Source organism: Amblyomma mixtum, chromosome 2, assembly GCF_055824585.1.
Source record: "Amblyomma mixtum isolate Tamu chromosome 2, ASM5582458v1, whole genome shotgun sequence".
Classification (NCBI taxonomy): domain Eukaryota; kingdom Metazoa; phylum Arthropoda; class Arachnida; order Ixodida; family Ixodidae; genus Amblyomma; species Amblyomma mixtum.
The window spans coordinates 69,162,094-69,178,695 of record NC_143013.1 but is presented as its reverse complement, the minus strand read 5'-3'; the positions used below and the strand labels follow the sequence as shown (position 1 = coordinate 69,178,695).

The window sequence follows — 16,602 nt, the reverse complement described above, 5'->3', positions numbered from 1 at the left end:
ACTCCTCCTTGAAAGAATTCGCGCTGTGGACAGACGAAGACGGCCTACTGAGGATTGATGGGCGAATCTGCTCTACAGAGACGACACTCGAAAAGCGACACCCGATTGTGCTCCCCAAGCATCATCGCTACACAACGCTGCTGGTGCACCAAGCCCATCGACAGCTGCTTCACGCAGGCGCAAGAGACACGCTTGTGCAGCTGCGAGACAAGTACTGGATTGTGCGGGGGCGTCAGCTTGTCAAAAGTGTTGTGAGATCGTGTGTGGTGTGTAAACGGCACAGTGCCTCGCACTTCGACGCAGCAACAGGGCTGCTTCCCCCTGACCGGACGTCCCAAGCGGACCCGTTTCAGGTCGTCGGCCTCGACTTTGCCGGTCCCCTCATGGTGAAGGAGAACAGTCGCACCGTGAAGTCGTACATCGTGCTCTTTACGTGCGCTGTGACGCGGGCCGTGCATCTTGAACTTGTAGCAGACATGAGCACAGAACGATTCCTACAAGCTTTCCGTCGTTTTGTGTCACGCAGAGGCTTGTGCCGAACTATTTACTCTGACAACGCTCTTTCTTTTAAACGAGCGTCAAAAGATATGGGCATTTTGTGGAAGCTCCTGCGGCACCCTGAAACTCAGAACCATTTTGCCAATTCCGGCATAGAATGGAAATTTATAGCGGAGCGCGCACCGTGGTGGGGTGGATTCTACGAGAGGCTGGTCCGTAGCGTGAAAAGCGCGCTGAGAAAAACGATCGGACGCCAGTGCCTAGACGCCGTTGAGCTGTCAACAATCCTGGCTGAGGTGGAGGCAGTAATAAATTCTAGGCCCCTCACGTACACATATGAGGACCCTAAAGACGGTGCTCCGCTCACGCCGTCCAGTTTCCTGACGGGAAGACGCTTGACTGCTCTTCCTTCGCCTGAAACACGAGCTATCGAAGCGTCCGCCGCTTCTCTCCGGGCGCTCTGGAAGAAGAGAGGGCGAATGCTAAATCTTTTCTGGCAGACATGGCAGCGAGAATACTTGGGGCAGCTACGCTCGGCCTTTGCCTCTAAACGACCCAGAGCTGTGACTCCCCGAGTCGGAGAGGTTGTTTTGGTTCGAGAGAATCAACCGCGACTGCTCTGGAAAACTGGAGTCATCGCTGCCGTGTTTCCTGGGCGAGATGGCAGAGTTCGTTCTTGTGAGGTCAGGATGCCGCAGGGCATCCTGACGCCCTGTTCAGTTACTGTCCCCATTGGAGTTTTCGGAAACGTAGAATGAGCAAGCCCATTCGGCGGGGCAGTGTTGAAACTATGTTTTCTTTTCATTTTTACCCTGTGTGTCTTTTGTATGTCATTCTCTTAAGCCCGCCTCCCGAGACGAAAACCAGACACCTCTCGCTTGTTTATGGCCGGCGGCGGCTCCCCTCGGGCGACGGGACTCTGGGAACCCGAGGGGAGAGGGGCCAAAGGTTGAGACAGGCGGAGAGCTGTTCCGTCTAGAGGGGCATTGGAAAAGGGCAGAACGATCGGGGAGCCCCAACGATGAGCATGTAATTTCTCGAGCTCTTGCTCCCCTCCTAACGAACAGTTTGATTGTTTCTTGTATCTTGCAATAAACGAAGTTACATAAACGATAACAGTCTACTGTCTACAACGAGGAACTAAATCAGTTTTAGTTTCTACAGGCTGCACGTAGAGGAAGTAATGACCGATCAGAATCTTTGTCAGCTGCCTTCTGGAGAAGCCGTACTAAGGAAAAGCGAAAATCTAGGAAATATAATTTGTCAGCACAAAATTCCCTCGCGACTATGCACCTAAAAGACAGATGAGCATTTAGTCACCTAATGTGCACAGCTGCCGGGAAGCTGTGGTTTTCGGTTTCCAAAAATTAAAATCATGAAACAGGTTAGTGAACAAAAACTGCACGGAAGACTCACCAGACTGTATCAAGGTAGCATGAAATTCTGCCCACCCATGGGCTCCCTTTGAAAGCTCCCCAAAAAAGTCACAAAAATTATATTTAACGAATTTACAGTCCTCCTCTCGCAATGCACCAATTGCAACATTGTCACAACGTAACGTCGCATCGAAGACGTCCCAAGTTTGTGTCCGTACATGCACGAAGTGCCCCCAACCAATGCCTGCCTGCTTTTTTATCATTCTTTTCGTCAGAGCAAGAGATGGCGACGACATCAGCATAGGCCAAAATCTAAATTTTACACTTTATTAGAGAGAAGCCATGAGTAGCTGTGTTTACGAAGAAACTGAGCTGTAGGTTGTCGAGATATATAACACCAGTCACAGGCGATGTAGAACAGGTGATGCAATTAAAATATTTTAAATATTTAGATGCATGCTGCAGGTATGCCGCCAGAGAGGGGGGGGGGGGGGGACTGGCAAGCCGTTTTTGGGGTGACAGAAAGATGTATCGGCTGTATTACCTGCAAATACAAGGCAACCTCCGCTCACAGTGCGCACGCAGCAGTCCTGACGGCGCCCGCGTAAGCACTTTGCGCCGGAGAAATTCCCGACTGACACGACCTTCAAGAGAGACCTATTACTCGCCTGACGGGGACTCCGAAACTGCAGAAGCTGAAAGGTTTTGTAGATGAAAAATCCATCAGCTTTCCTTTTTATGTATCGCATAAGATAGTCTAGTATACATAGCCGGTGTACAAAATTCTGAGTTCATTTGATTTCGCGGCTCTTGCGTAAATTTAGATCTTATTTACCGCGAACAGTAAAACATCGTGCATAGAGTAAATTTTGCAGTGCTGTTTTATATGCTGATATCACAAACAAAAGTGAACAGCAAGACAAGGTTGAATAAAAACCTACGTTTATAATTTTTTATAGTCTGAACCCGTTTGAACCCGTTTGAACCGGTTCGACGCGACCCGGAGCGGTTCGAACCGGAACGGAATGTCCCTCCGGAGCCGAACCCGGAACTGAACCCGAAAGGCGTGAACCCGAACCTGAACCGGACCCGAAAAAATTTCGGTTTGACACCCTGATTTATATCAGCTGTAGCTGAAGAATAGAGCAGCAATTTCACTGCGGAATGGCGCCGTGCATACTCGTCTCCATCTTAGAAGAAACGAGCAGCGGAACTGAGCTGTCGTTGACCCCTGACAGTTGTGGCCTGCTTAAGGGTCGGCTAAGCTTGGGATAGTTGCTTCAAGACTATTTTCTACCTGTGCCTTAGCGCTTCTCATTTTGAGTGCTTAAAGCACGCAGTGAGGTCGTAAGTGCGGGTTATGGCTGGTCAGCCTCGCGGTCAGGGGAGATGAAGCCTACCGCTATTACCTGATCTTCCCTTAGGAATCTTTTTTATTTTTGCGCAGCAGCAGTCTGTCAGGGTAGCGCTTCAGACAGCCACTCCTCGTTATGGAACCATCTCTTTGGTGCGGCAGTTTTTACGCGGCGGTTTTCTGTGCCGATCGCCAGACCTCGCCTGTGTAAAAGATATTCTTTAGTCCTCTTTCTTTTTGCCTCAGTTGGATTACTCGAACTCTATTACTCGCAGTTTTATTTCTTCCCATGTTGTCTGCGCGGAAGAGTTTGTCCGAGGCGTTATTCTAGTTTAAATCCAGCTGGGACCCTTGAGCTTCTGCCCGCAATAGGTGCTGTAGCTGTGCATCGTTGTAGCCGGGATGTTAACAAAGTGCGTGTGCTTGCCGAGTCTGTGGCGGCCACTTTAGCGGGCACTGTCTGCACGTCAAAAATTAAGGCACGGCATCATTTCTTTCATGTCGACACATTATCGTCTAGGCTTCTGTAGTGCATTAACTGCGTGCACTACGGTCATAGCGCCAGTGATTGCACGTCCAGCTTGCGGTGTTGCAACTGCGGAGACGATTTTGCAACTAACACCTGCTGTGACCAGAAGAAGTGTTGCCTCTGCTATGGGGCCCACGCTAAAAACTCCGCGAATTGCCCCTCTTGTGCGCAGCACACTCAGATCATTGAGACAATTGACCGGAAACGCTATTTACGCCCAGAAGCTATAGCATAGGTTGAACGTAGAGGATAGATTATGCGGGCGTGGATGCTCGCGAAGAAGTCACATTATAGTTGACGCTCTCTCAGACGATTGCTGCTGCTGTGGAAGCTTCCATCGCTATTATGGTTAAGCGGATAGTAGAAAGTGTCTCAGAATGCTTACCTGACGTTCTGGCAGCTCAGCTTACGCTTGCTGTACAGGCTGGTATGGCTCCTCTTGCATTACCTATCCCTCTCAACTGACCCAGCTTTTCATACCTGAAACATCTCAGCCCCAAGAACTAACTACTGCCCTTCCCCTGTACTTAGCTCGGGTGCTCCCACTGTTATTCAGTCACCTGTGATTCAGAGATGGTGGAGCCTGATGTGCGGCTGCTCAAACGCAGCGGGTCCTCCATCTATAATCCGTCTTCCTCGTGTCTCCAGCCCAAATCAAAGAAGCAGCAGCTTAACACTGCGCCAAAGGTTAACATTTCGGAGAAGACAGTTGCTGGTCTGAGGATCTCGCAACCACGGAGTCGTTGAAAGTTGTGCAGTGGAATTGTCACTCTATTCTTCAAACTGCAGCAGATCTAAATTCCCTTCCCAGTTTATTCAGTATATCATAATTCAGCAAGAAACGTGGCTTACAGCAGGAAAGCATTTCCATTTTAAAACATCGATCATTTCGTCTAGACCACCAGCCAAGAGGAGGGGGCGGGCTTATCTTAGTTTCTTCCAAATTTTTTTCACAGGGCTGAGGTTTCTCTTAAGCTATAGACTCCAGACTTCGTAAGGCGTGCGCTCTCAGTTAACACGTGCCCATTTGCACCGCCTCTTTTTATTTATTTATTTTTATGCGATCGCTTCACTACGCCATGTAAAGCCAAGGTCACCGGGCCGAGCCCATGCCTCTACTGCGTATACGCCTCGCAATAGGTACGCCGCCACCGCCGCCGCCATAGACGACTCAGCATCCTCGATAATGCGCGCGTCATTGTGCGGCCACTTCATAAAAAGAGGGTGCGACGCGCTCGTTCTTCGGATGAAAGATGCAAGGCGGATGTACAGTCTTCGCCAAAAGTAACCGAGCAGCGGTGGTTTGTTTCTTAACCGCGTAGCGAAGCATTTCTGGCAGCCCTTAAGCTCTGATTCTATGTAAAGTAAGGTGAGACCTTTTCTTCACATTTTGACACCTTTCGCTCGTTAGGGGCGCCCTAACAACCCCGTTATACGGTTGTTAAGCATAAACCTGTTGCTCGGCTTCTTTTGCCAAATGGTGTACAATGGTGGCGAAGGCTGGGCCCGAAAACGGTTTAGCACTACTGCAGCACAGCCAGAGTCTGGGAGTCAAAACAATCACATAAAGAAATATAGAAGTATACAAATTAAGATGCTATAAAACAACAGAACGGAATAATTATTTTTATGCCAGGTTTTATAAAATAGGCAAATTATTTTATGAAATTATGGCAAATTTTGTAATTTTTCGCAACGCTCTTGTTGCGCCCCCTGTTTATGAGTTTGTGGTGCATTTGCAGCGCTACTTTGCAGGCCTTGTTTCGGTTTGCGACCAGTGGCGGGACCTTACGAAGCGATTCCTTATCGCCAGCTGTCTGAAACGGCGCGTCGGCGAGAGCGTATAAATTAAGCTCGCCAGTCTCGAAATGGCCCCTTTGAGAAGTTTCTGTCGTCCTTGCTCGTCGCTTCCTTGTCACCGTTTGGTACGATTTGCACCCCGCTGCACCGCTGCAGCAGTTTTATTGGTTCTATTGTTTCCTTCGGTGTACGGCCAGTGCGAAACATTTTCCCGTCGCTGTGTCATGCTTCGCGCTCTCCATTTGAAGCGCCTAGCTCTTCATTTCAAGATGAGCTTGCGGCATCTGAAGAAACTTTGCTCCGTGGCACATTGCGACAGCGTGGACTGTACCGTCGTTGTCTTACTACACCGCTTCCCGCTGGACTTTCGCAGGTGAGCTTTTGACATTGTCGTCTTTTCTAGATATGCTTTTGTCGGGCTTTTCGCGCCTGTTTCATAGCTGTAACCGTTTCATGCGTACTTGGCTTCATGTTATCGGGGATATTTAGGTAAACCGCAGGGCACGCACTTGCAGTCCTAAGGTGTGCGAAAGAGGCCCAGCATTTGTCTTATTTATAGTTAGTTTCGTGCAGCCGACTGCCACCAACATGAACTTGTTACCGGGCTCTCAGGAGCAACCACATGTCTTCTACTTACCGCAAGGCCAATTTAAAACCAATAAAACCAACCGTGCTCCCTAACAGCTATGAGCATGATATTAATGGGTTTTCCAGCACCGTGAAGCCAATTTGAGGATCTCTTCGCAACAGACAGTATCGAAACTCAACCACGTGCATGTGCCGCCTTGACGGTGCCTTAACTGAATTCGATCAGCATTAGTTATTGCCGTTCTACATACACATGACTGTCAATGTAGTTTTAAACTCATTTCGCTGCTTCGCTGTCGTCACTCTTTGAACATAGAAAAGCAGCTAGCCGCGTCGTATAAGGGCGAGCGTAACCGCACTCTGAGGCGCGGAGGCTTGGCGCGAACATTTACTGATATAGTTAAGATATAATGTACTGCATTTAGGTGAAAAGAATCGTGGCATATTGACGTTTGGATTATATGGTATTCAATTCGATGCAGTTGTATAACGTGCTTGCTGGATCATGTCCAGGTGCAATACACGAGTGCGGTTCTGCCGCAACCTCAGCCTGGAAAAGAAAACGCCGTGCCAGCTGCGAAACCTGAGGATTTTTTCCCAGCACTTCGAACCGTCTGCGTATCTGCGGCCAGGATGGCTGCGTCACGATGTTGTGCCTACTCGAGGAAGGACTGGCGGTATTTGTTTTTTTATCGAACTTTTAAGTAATTACGCCAGTCTTGAAATGGAAACTTCTGTTAATTAATTTTTACTTTCTTTTTTACTTCTTTTACTAACTCTATGTGGTGCTTAAGTTTATGATGGTTTGTTTCCTCTGTTCGTCAGGGTGATGCTGCATTGGCAGGAAAAGTCTGGAACTCCACAGTGCAACTAATAAACGGAAAGCTACAAAGCAAGCGCTGATACTAAGCACTTGAAAAGAGTGCAATTGCCAAGCTATCTGCTTAATGTTTTGTGAAGCTGCAAGCTGTTTTGCGCCGTGTGTGTGACATATTTGTTAAGGCGGGTGTAAGGGCTTGTAAAGGCTATACCGCCTCATCTATTACGCATTGAATGATATCTCTGAGATTATCGTTCACTGGTTGAACCTTAAGGTTGTAGTCCTAGGTAATTCCTCTACTTTCCCTCTCACCACTAACCAGTCTATGGCCTTCCGTTCCAGATTCCAGAACTCCAGATTCTTCCGTTCTTTACTCTAGTCTAGGCTAACAGGGTCGCCACTGTTCTGTGTTCGCTGCATGCAACCTTTCCGAGCATCTCCACATCCTGCACGATAAATAGGTGAGCGCACAATATGAAGTCTCATTTTTAGTCCCACCTTTCCTGCTTTTTCGTGCCCACTTTTAATTCTCCCTTTTTCTGGAAGAGGTTTTCTTTATCCGTAAAATATTTCCTTCTGCGAATTCTGCTAATAATGCCCCTCTCCTATTTCTTGAATCTCTGCCATTCAACCACTGCCTGGTATCCAGCTTGCTTCTTGCCTACATTTGCATTGAAGCTTCCCAGCAGTACAGTACAGTGTTCTTACTTTACTCACTGACTATTCCACGTCCTCATAGAATCTTTCGGCTATTTCGTAACCCCACGCAGCTTTGTTCAAGTTTTCACCCACAGTGATGCTTTTACTGCGCCCTTTCTCTCTTCATAAATACTCCTCTCCCAGCTTATTGATTCTCACGTGAATGTATCATTTGACCATAAATGCACGGCATGTAATGGACACTAAATGCATTTTAGAAATGTGGGCAACACATAATGAGAGGCCAGTGTAGTTGACGTTCGCAAGGAAACTTCTATTTCTCCGTTTCTCTCTATCCATTCCACAAAAACTATCTGCCTTTCATAATCTTCAAGATGAAAAACGTATATATTTTTTTTCTCCTTAGTCGATTACATTCTTTGCTCCCATATGTTCTGCCTATAAATTGTTCATGCGTGAAGCTTTTATATTTTCATTTCTTTGGACTTCATGTTTACGGTTCGCTTTATTTATGCACCGCTTTTACTGCACACTTCTTTGTCGTATAATAAAACACTTTGGCCACAGATCTCGGTGTGACGCGTGAGGCAGTGTTCCGGAATCGTTTCTGCCACTTTACCGCGGAGCCAGAGCGTGCATTCTGAAAAAAAAATAGAGAAACGATGACAGTGATTAAAGGGTATCATGCATGATTTAAATCATTTGTGCCTTTTAACCTCCAATATTGGTCAGTTTTCTTCACATTTCATTAATTTCTCCTTTTAGTGGACTACTCAAACTTCGAGCTTCAACCAGAACCAACATATCTTGAAGTCTCCGGTGTTTCGAGATGTTGAAGCACGTAATACGATTCAAAGAACTAAAAGTTAAAGCCATAAGGAACAGACAACGATGCATCGACTTAGATTTTCTCTTGAGAAGCTACCTCCAGGACATTCGCTCCTAGTTTAAACAAGAAACCATCATAAGTCAGGTGGAACTATTCGGCGATTAAGTATCGGATTCAGACATTCTTCTCGAAATTGTTTTGCTTTCACCATTTATTGTTGACTGATATGGCATCAGTAGCCCTTCACGACCATTTACTGGCTTCTTTACTAATGCTTAACTCAGGGGACGACCAGTGCAGTATAAGTTTATCTCCAGCGCTTTGATACAGTGTTTTCTTCGATTCTTCGAACATTGATATAAAGGTTTCCATAGTTAATATATAGCTGAAGCGGTGCTTAAAATCCCGAAAATTTTGCAATTATCAATTTCTTAAATATCAGCTTCACAGATCTGTTGCTGCTTATCTCGAAGCTCCTGAAATTGACTAACACTAAATCCCTTAGTAGCCTCAAGTTGCCAAGAAATTACATTCAATTTTTCAAAGCGCACGAAGGCGTTGCACTGAGCACGACACATTTGCACGAGTATTTTCTTGAAACACGGCGTTAAATAGTGTAAATTAGAAGCGCCCATTGTTGGTGCTGAAACTATTCAGCAACTGCTCCTAGCTAACTTCTGATATCTCTTTTGATTCATTGTGTAAATCCAGCAGCAAAGTGCTCATGAAACTTAGGTCATTTTCAATGTTTTCAACTCTCTGTATTTCTTCCTGTGATTGGGGACAGCCGCATCCACGACTGCTTCCACTACTCACTAAAACATTATTTTTACGTATTAGCCTCTTTGCTATTGTCTAACCAGCGGAAGACACAGGGCGTTTTATTCTTTCCAATGATTTAGATAGGATACGACAAAACTCAATCTTACCAATACTGCCTCCAAGATAATGTTATATGTATGGTTCTTTCCATGCTAGTAATAACTACCTCCTCAGATAAGATCTTAAAATCAATGCCGTCTGAAGATGCTGGTAACGAGCACTAGCTTATATCTTGTCGTTACCTTCTCCGTTCTTACCTCCGACTGTGGAAAACCGGTTAATGTCGCGAGCAAAGCACATTTGCAGTAAGCAGGTTCTGATGGGCTGGCTATTTGTGGCTAGGCTTTAGAAAACTAACGTGTCGGTTAAGCAGATTAGAATCCCTGCCATTTCATACCCCTAAGTCTTTTGCATTTGGCCACCGTATGAGCGCTGAGAACTTATAACCGCACCTTGCACACAAAGGGGTGGGAACTACTGGGAGAATTGTAACCTGCATTTCAAAACAAAAGTTACCTTTTTATGATACCTTCAAATGCTGATTGTTTGGTTGTCTTGATACACCGGGCAATACGCATTTTAAAAATCAGTGTATTTTGTGCCTAAACCACAAAGCTATGCTTCCCGCCATCGCCACAGAACACAGTGACTAATAGCATGTTGTTGTTGTTGTTGCGACTGAGAGAAGGATGAAAAGGAAAGTGCACGGGCCTGCCGACCGGCTTAAGCCGAGTCACCACCGCATCCACGTTGTTGTGTTTGGGATGCCCCCCCCCCCCCCCTCGCTGCCTGGGTGGATTAAGGCAGCTCGCGCTCCCCTCCTGCCTAAGTGGATTAAGGCAGCGGACTTCCCTGACCGGCGAAGGCCGAAGATGCGGCGGGGGCTGACAAAGACGACAGCAGCGGCAGAAACAGTGGCGACGTGGTGGCGTCAGGTGGCCGAGTCGACCCTCGGGTCGCGGGACAGAGTGGGGATGTGCTAATTGAAAGACGGCTGTGTCCTCGACAGAGATCTCGTGGTTTGGAGATCCGGCGGGGAAGCACGAGGATGTCATTCACCTGCTGGTATACTGCGGGAGATTCATTTCCAGCAGTGTTTGGTTACTGAGCCTCTACCCCTTCCCATCGATCGAGCTGCGAGAGAGCCCCACAGCCCAGCACCGCCCCTGCCGTGGGTGGTATCCACAGTGTCCACAATTGTCCATCTGATTGGACAGCATTCTTCGAACATTATTCCCCAGTCAGGGATCTGGGGAATCCGAGCGCTATTTAACGGGTGTTGTTTTGAGGACTCCAGTGCACTTCCGTTGGTGAAGAAGTTCTCCCTACACTGAGATTCATTCTCAGTTGCTCTTTTTGTAAATAATGTAAATATTGCTGTATAAAGTTTCTCCTTCCTTGTCGTAACCTCGTCTCCCGCCTTCCTCGTCCCTTCTCCGGCCCGACCACGCTCACCCGATCCTAATAATGTGCAGATAGAGGAGAGTTAAAAGACAAGAGGAAAGAGTGATAGCATGGCAGCTGCGGGCTATTTAACTGGTGTACATATCACTCAGAACACATTGTCCCTACACAGCGCGCCGCCCTCGTTTCGTAAGAGTACGCGCTAGCGTCGGCTTGATTCACTTGAAAGTGCCTTCGACTAGATCATACTACGCTGGTACTGATTGCTTGCAGTTGTCTGTGATTCGCTGCTCAGTATCTCTGGCCGTCAAAAGGAGCAACAATGGATAGCCGCATGCGTATTAGCATGCGTATTAGCGTATTAGCATGCGTACATGATGCTAAACTAAGAATTTAGGGGGAAATATATCCAACATGATGCTTACGATATCCGAAATAGTGTGATTCCAGGATGCCACAGTCCACGTTGGTGTAGAGGTAGCGAACGGTGCCAGGGTGGTCAACGTCTGCGGAGTAAGAAAGACGTAATTACTTTTATTCACAAATTAAAGCAGCGTGATTTCAAACTCGTTATTTGCATTTTATATAGACTGCCATACACGTGTCTCAGTTTTCAGGACGACGTTTCGTGTCATTTGGCTGCTGAATAAATAAGTAATAGCGAACACATTAAGGTAGCGAAGCAGTTATAATGAAGCGCGATAACGCGGAGGCTACTCTCACAGATTTTTTGCTTCTATAGACGGTTGCTAGCGGCACATGCCAGTAACAGTGCCGCGGTCAGAGGCAGCTGCCATTCTGGAGCGAGATCACGGAAATGATCTTTGTCTTACCCGAGTCTACAACCAGGCGAGCCATGTCGATGGAGGGCCCGGGATTCAAGTACAACGTGGCGTTTTTTCTGCAGATCAAAATGAGGGCAGGAGCAGGTACGAAAAAAGCGAAATGGAATGATCAGTTCGCTTTAGCAGTGAGTTGCATGTATTTTCTTGCATATAAATGACGGATATCAAAAGTTCAAAGCCGCTAATGAAGAATAAAATAAAGGAAAAGTTTCGCTCTCGGTCACATTTATACACTGATATTTGACTGTGTGCGTGCGATATAACCTCTTTTATATTTATTTGATGTGTTCAAGTCATTTGTTTCATCGCCTTTGAGCAGCAGGACTGAACAGTGAGACAAAGGACGATTATTTGCTAGTCTTGAATGAAGATTGCCACTGTGTGGACAGAAATAGACTTCTAGGGGTTTGTGGCGGCATTCATGTTAAACATCAACATTTATGGTCAACATTGTATTAGAAGACAAACTCAGGCGAATCCACTCCATTCAGACACACTGTGCGTCTAGAATTAAGCAACAGGAGTAACGCATGAAAAATGCGCATGGTTTTCGCCAGTTTATTAAGAATTTCAGCTACACTTGTGCAACCTGTTTAAACGAAGACGCAGATTCGGCAATGATCGGGTCCGGCACATTAGCATTTTCTTTTCTCTCATTCATTTCAGGTCACTGGTGAGCATACCCAAAAAACTGCAGAACATAGCAAGAAATCCTCAAGAATCGAGCTCTGGAAAAGAACATGGAAAAGTACAGCGATTATAAGACTATCCCCATAAAACGGCTGGCCCACGTATGGTGGTGGATATGGTGATTACTATATAAACTCGAAGAAATGAATCAGGTGCAGCGAGCCAGAACTACCACCACCAAGCTTTTCATCTAAAGGGTGGAGGGCGGAAATAAAGAGTCAGTAATAAAAAAGGAGACAGAAGAATGCAGTGTAGGGGAGCAAAGTAATAACTATAAGCGAAAACACATGCGGAGCAGCACCAGCTTGGGAGAAGAAAAGTTAGTAACTCCAACGTGTGTAAATGCACACTGAAGAGACAGTAAAACTGATTCCCACATTAATATCAGTATTCAAGCACGCAGCAAATCACATATTTATCAAGAGATGAGAATGTTATCGGTTGTGCGGGTGAAACACGTGATACCGTAAGTTTGTAGGTGCACAGGACGTTCCATATATCCTCTCGGAGAGTTTTTCGCACAGCACAGATTGCACTAAATGTTTGCTTGTCCGCGGTATGTCAAACAAGTTTGGCCCTTTTATTAGACTCCTGATTTTTGGTGCCAAGGTTGTTTTCAAAGTGTCAGGGATGACCCATGGTTTGTCTTCCAAAGCTGGATCCAAACCTTTTCCAACCCTTCGCCGCTATGAGAACGAAACCCGTCGGCGGCGTCGCATCCTTCGAACAGTTTCTTCAGTTCCATGTCGTATTTTTTTTTAAATATCATGAAGCTCCACAGAAAGCTGCATTGAACACTATAAAAGGCTCACCTCGGCTGTCCTTCTCCTGCATTGAAAGACCACACATACGTCGCCGAAGGGACCTCCAGGTCGAGGTCAGTACGCCGTGCTGTCAGGCATTTCAACATGGGGTCGGGGTTGACGTCTCTGACGGCCACCCCATACTCAACAACTCTGAATACCTGGATGCCAGAGAGAAGCACAGAAATTACACAAAGACGTGAAAGTTAAACCGCACTCGTATACATACGAGTATGGCCACATTTAATTGGCGAGAGCGAGAAAAATAAAAAGGAATTCAAATGTCTCTGTTATGTCATAGTACTCTTGTCATTTCTGTTCACTCCGCAACAACGTCATCATTGAAGGTCCAGGCACGTTCCTATAACCACAGATTTAAATCCTGCAGTAGAAGCACATCCTTTGCTTGCAGATATGGAATCCTGAGGTGGAACGTGAAATACCGCGCCTCACAATTCAAGGCGCATACAAACATGTTTTTGTCGATCACGAAAAAGACTTTGAGACATTAGGGTGAATGTGTGGCCAGCATAACTTGCATTGAAGAGGCAACAAGAAAGCGTAGACTTCTTAGAGTTTTCTGGTTCCTAAACTCGCATTCTTTCTTGGGATTTTTTGGCAGACAGTGCTTTCGGGCTAATCCCACCGCCTAAACAAAAGGATGCGCCCTGACTTTGCGGCTGATGGGTGCCCTAGTTATGCCTGCATCATTAGCGGCGATGCTGGCGACTGTATGGGCGCTGCCTTCACGCTTGGTGGTCTTTGGCTTAATAACGGCGGTCGGGGGAAATACCTAAACGTATGTTTGCCCTTCTTTCATGAGCGATACATGTCTTTTTGGAACGTGTAACTTGGCTGTGAATTCTATTTCAACGAAAACTTGAAGAGCGCGGAAGATACCAGCCAGTTTCAATTCCATGAGCTCCCGCAGAACTCTGTGATTTAATATCAGGATATCCAAATACTAGAAATTAATAACTACATGCGCTGTACGTGAATTACCAAATCAGACAAAAAGCGTGTTAAAATACCATTCAGCCTATTCTAAGGTAGTGGAAAGGAGTGTGTTGCAATGTTGGAATGTGCTGCAATGTATTAAAAAATCATGTGCGCATCAGGTAGAGCGCAGCGTAAAGTAGCAAGTTGAAAGGCTATAGATGAGTGGGTACCAGGACCAGGTGATAGCATCTGTGGCAGAAAAATAAAACCAAGATAAGCAGCAGCAAAACAAAGGCAACAAGAAAAGAGCACTAGGTTTGCAACGCCAGTGGTCGTCATATCATATGTACACTGTTTCCCGTGCTTTAAAAGAAGTCGCAAATAGTTATGAAGTTAGCCTGGCTTTTGTTGCGAAAGCAACACTACGCGAGTCGCCGAGCCATTTCGCGGAGCCTAGGAAAGGCCATACTGCGCATGCACGAGGACGGCGCACAGTTGGCGCGCCGCCGCCGTCGCTGCGCGGGTGACGCCAGTTGCGCATGCGCAGTAGCGGCGCATAGCTAGCATGCCGGGGCCACCGCCGCTGCCGCGCGCTCTCCATCGCCCCTCTCTCTCTCCTCGTTGCTTTCGTAATCCTCCATGTTTAACCAGAGCTAAACTACTGCAAATTTTTAACGACCACAGAAAATTGATAAGCCTGTGCCAAAAGATGAATAAAGAGAACAGAAAGCGACCAACTCGTGTGAAATAGTGCGCACAAAAAAAAATTGTCTAATATTTCGATATCACGCACAATATTCCCTTCTGATGCGGCAAGAGCCACACAGGCTGATCCGACTGATACCTAAATATTAGATTGAGAGAGCATCACAATAACCTGATCGTAGCGCATAAAGTCCATCGCTATGCACAGCAACCTAAACCCAACTTCTGCCTTTCCAGCCGTATGTTTTGTACATAATGTGTTTGGGAGGGTTTTGGACATGAAGGACTTGACGGCGGAAGATAATTCGTGCAGCATTCGTTAGAATGGGTGCTTGTACGAAGCAAAGCCACGATTTCAGTCCTGACAGCTGTCAGAGTGCTGCACCAAAATGATGAAGATTGCTATTCTGATCAAGTCTGGGGTAATTACCGGCACTTTTGGCTCACCTGCAATGCGTTTGGACGGCCCTGGTCAGTTGCCTTCGTCCCTGTGGTCTCCATCTTAGCAGAATAGACGAAAGGTTCCAGGCTCCACAGAACCAGGAGGCACACAGAAGACGTTGTCAGCGATGAGACGCTTCTACGATGCCCGAACTTCATATTTTTCAGCCGGGAGCCTTTTCCTTCCCTAAACACGTGTAATGCGTGATGTGTTCTACGCAAGACGGCGACTCGCGAAGCTGGACTCAAATTCAAGGGCCAAATGACGCGAGAAAATTTTGCAGCACGGTGTGCAATACGGAGCCCACACTACCCACAAAATGTCGTAATGCAGACGCACAGACATTCAATACCGCAGGATTTGCCTGATTGTTTCTGTATTTTTTTTACGATTCGCTTTTTATCAGACGTTATCAGACTGCTGTACAGCAACACGTAGACTAGGTTTAGTTCTTTGAAAAAATAATTAGATGAGAGAGGAAAGTGACGCACCTGCGGTATTCATGCAACTCGGCCGGCATTGCGCCATGCTATTTTGCAGCACGTTGCTGTTTTAATTTATATGAAGTGATGTGTTGAGCACGCTGCCTTTGGGCACGGGGGTGAGACCGAATGAAAAATAAGAAAACTTTTAACCACGGCAGGGCGTCGTGCAAACGTAATCTTTGTGCCTACCTTGTTAACTAGCATGTGAGAAAAGAAAGCAGAGTAGTTAAAGATCTTTGTTATGTCCTAGTTCTTTCTTTAGTCGTTGTGTGTAAAATGGTCGCATACAGTTACGTATACCTGGCACTGGTTTCCATAGCAAACAGGACATCTCCTCAGCTCATCGGCTTCCAGCCACTGGTTTTATAATAATTGTTTAGAAAAACCGCCCAGGAACTTGACATTACAAAAGGAAGGCCAGCTTGCTTTAACGCTGCACACATCCTTGTGTACTTGGTTTTTCTTTTTTTTTCAGCAAGGCGTTTCTTGTCGGCACTGACGACATAATACCACAGCTGTACTTGCTACAGTAGCACAAGGATCCATGTGCTGCTTTGTACCGCTTCCACGGCAGCAACAAATTAAAATTAGTGGTATGCAGACTACCGAGTGCAGCCTACCGATTTATTGGTATTTTGTTCACTAAAATGATTTACGTAGTTTCTGCCAGTGTGCCTGCGAGTATTTGCTCCTATATCGTTGTCATGACCATTACGTATATGCATTTCTCTGGTTCTCGGTAGGCTTTGGGTATGACCTCCCACCTGTCTCTAATGCTTGCAAAGGAGAAGGGGATGGAAGATACATAAATGGGCCATGGCGCACCGGACCCCAGGCACGTGGCATGTTTCATGCACTACACTGCCCACAACGCGCTAAATACGCAGTAAGCCAACTGGGTTGGTTCATTTTCTCGTGTTTTCAGTCAAGTGTTGCATCAATCAGACACAGGACAAGGACGCTAGGGTTATTCATTGCAAGTGTTTTTAAGCTTAGCCGAGCACAAGGCAGCA

At 46.5% G+C, this 16,602-nt stretch overlaps 1 protein-coding gene across 1 annotated transcript; it reads right to left on the bottom strand.

Annotated features, from left to right (window-relative positions):
* Positions 1 to 8,134: 8,134 nt before the first annotated feature.
* LOC149359662 (uncharacterized) lies at positions 8,135 to 15,262 on the bottom strand. Its single transcript, XM_089567723.1, has 5 exons — positions 15,110 to 15,262; positions 13,028 to 13,179; positions 11,514 to 11,581; positions 11,106 to 11,186; positions 8,135 to 8,265 (listed from the first exon to the last, which is right to left on the bottom strand). Exons 1-5 carry the CDS (start codon positions 15,260 to 15,262, stop codon positions 8,135 to 8,137), a joined length of 585 nt encoding a protein of 194 aa, XP_089423849.1.
* Positions 15,263 to 16,602: the final 1,340 nt, after the last annotated feature.

Bases quoted from the DNA above. Each gene is read 5' to 3' on its own strand.
- LOC149359662 (XM_089567723.1), bottom strand. From the start codon at position 15,262: ATGAAGTTCGGGCATCGTAGAAGCGTCTCATCGCTGACAACGTCTTCT. The intron at 11,187-11,513 runs GTAAGACAAAGA...CTTACTCCGCAG, and splicing joins TCGCCTGGTTGTAGACTCGG to ACGTTGACCACCCTGGCACC. The intron at 8,266-11,105 runs GTAAGCATCATG...TTTTTTTTTCAG, and splicing joins ATCACACTATTTCGGATATC to AATGCACGCTCTGGCTCCGC.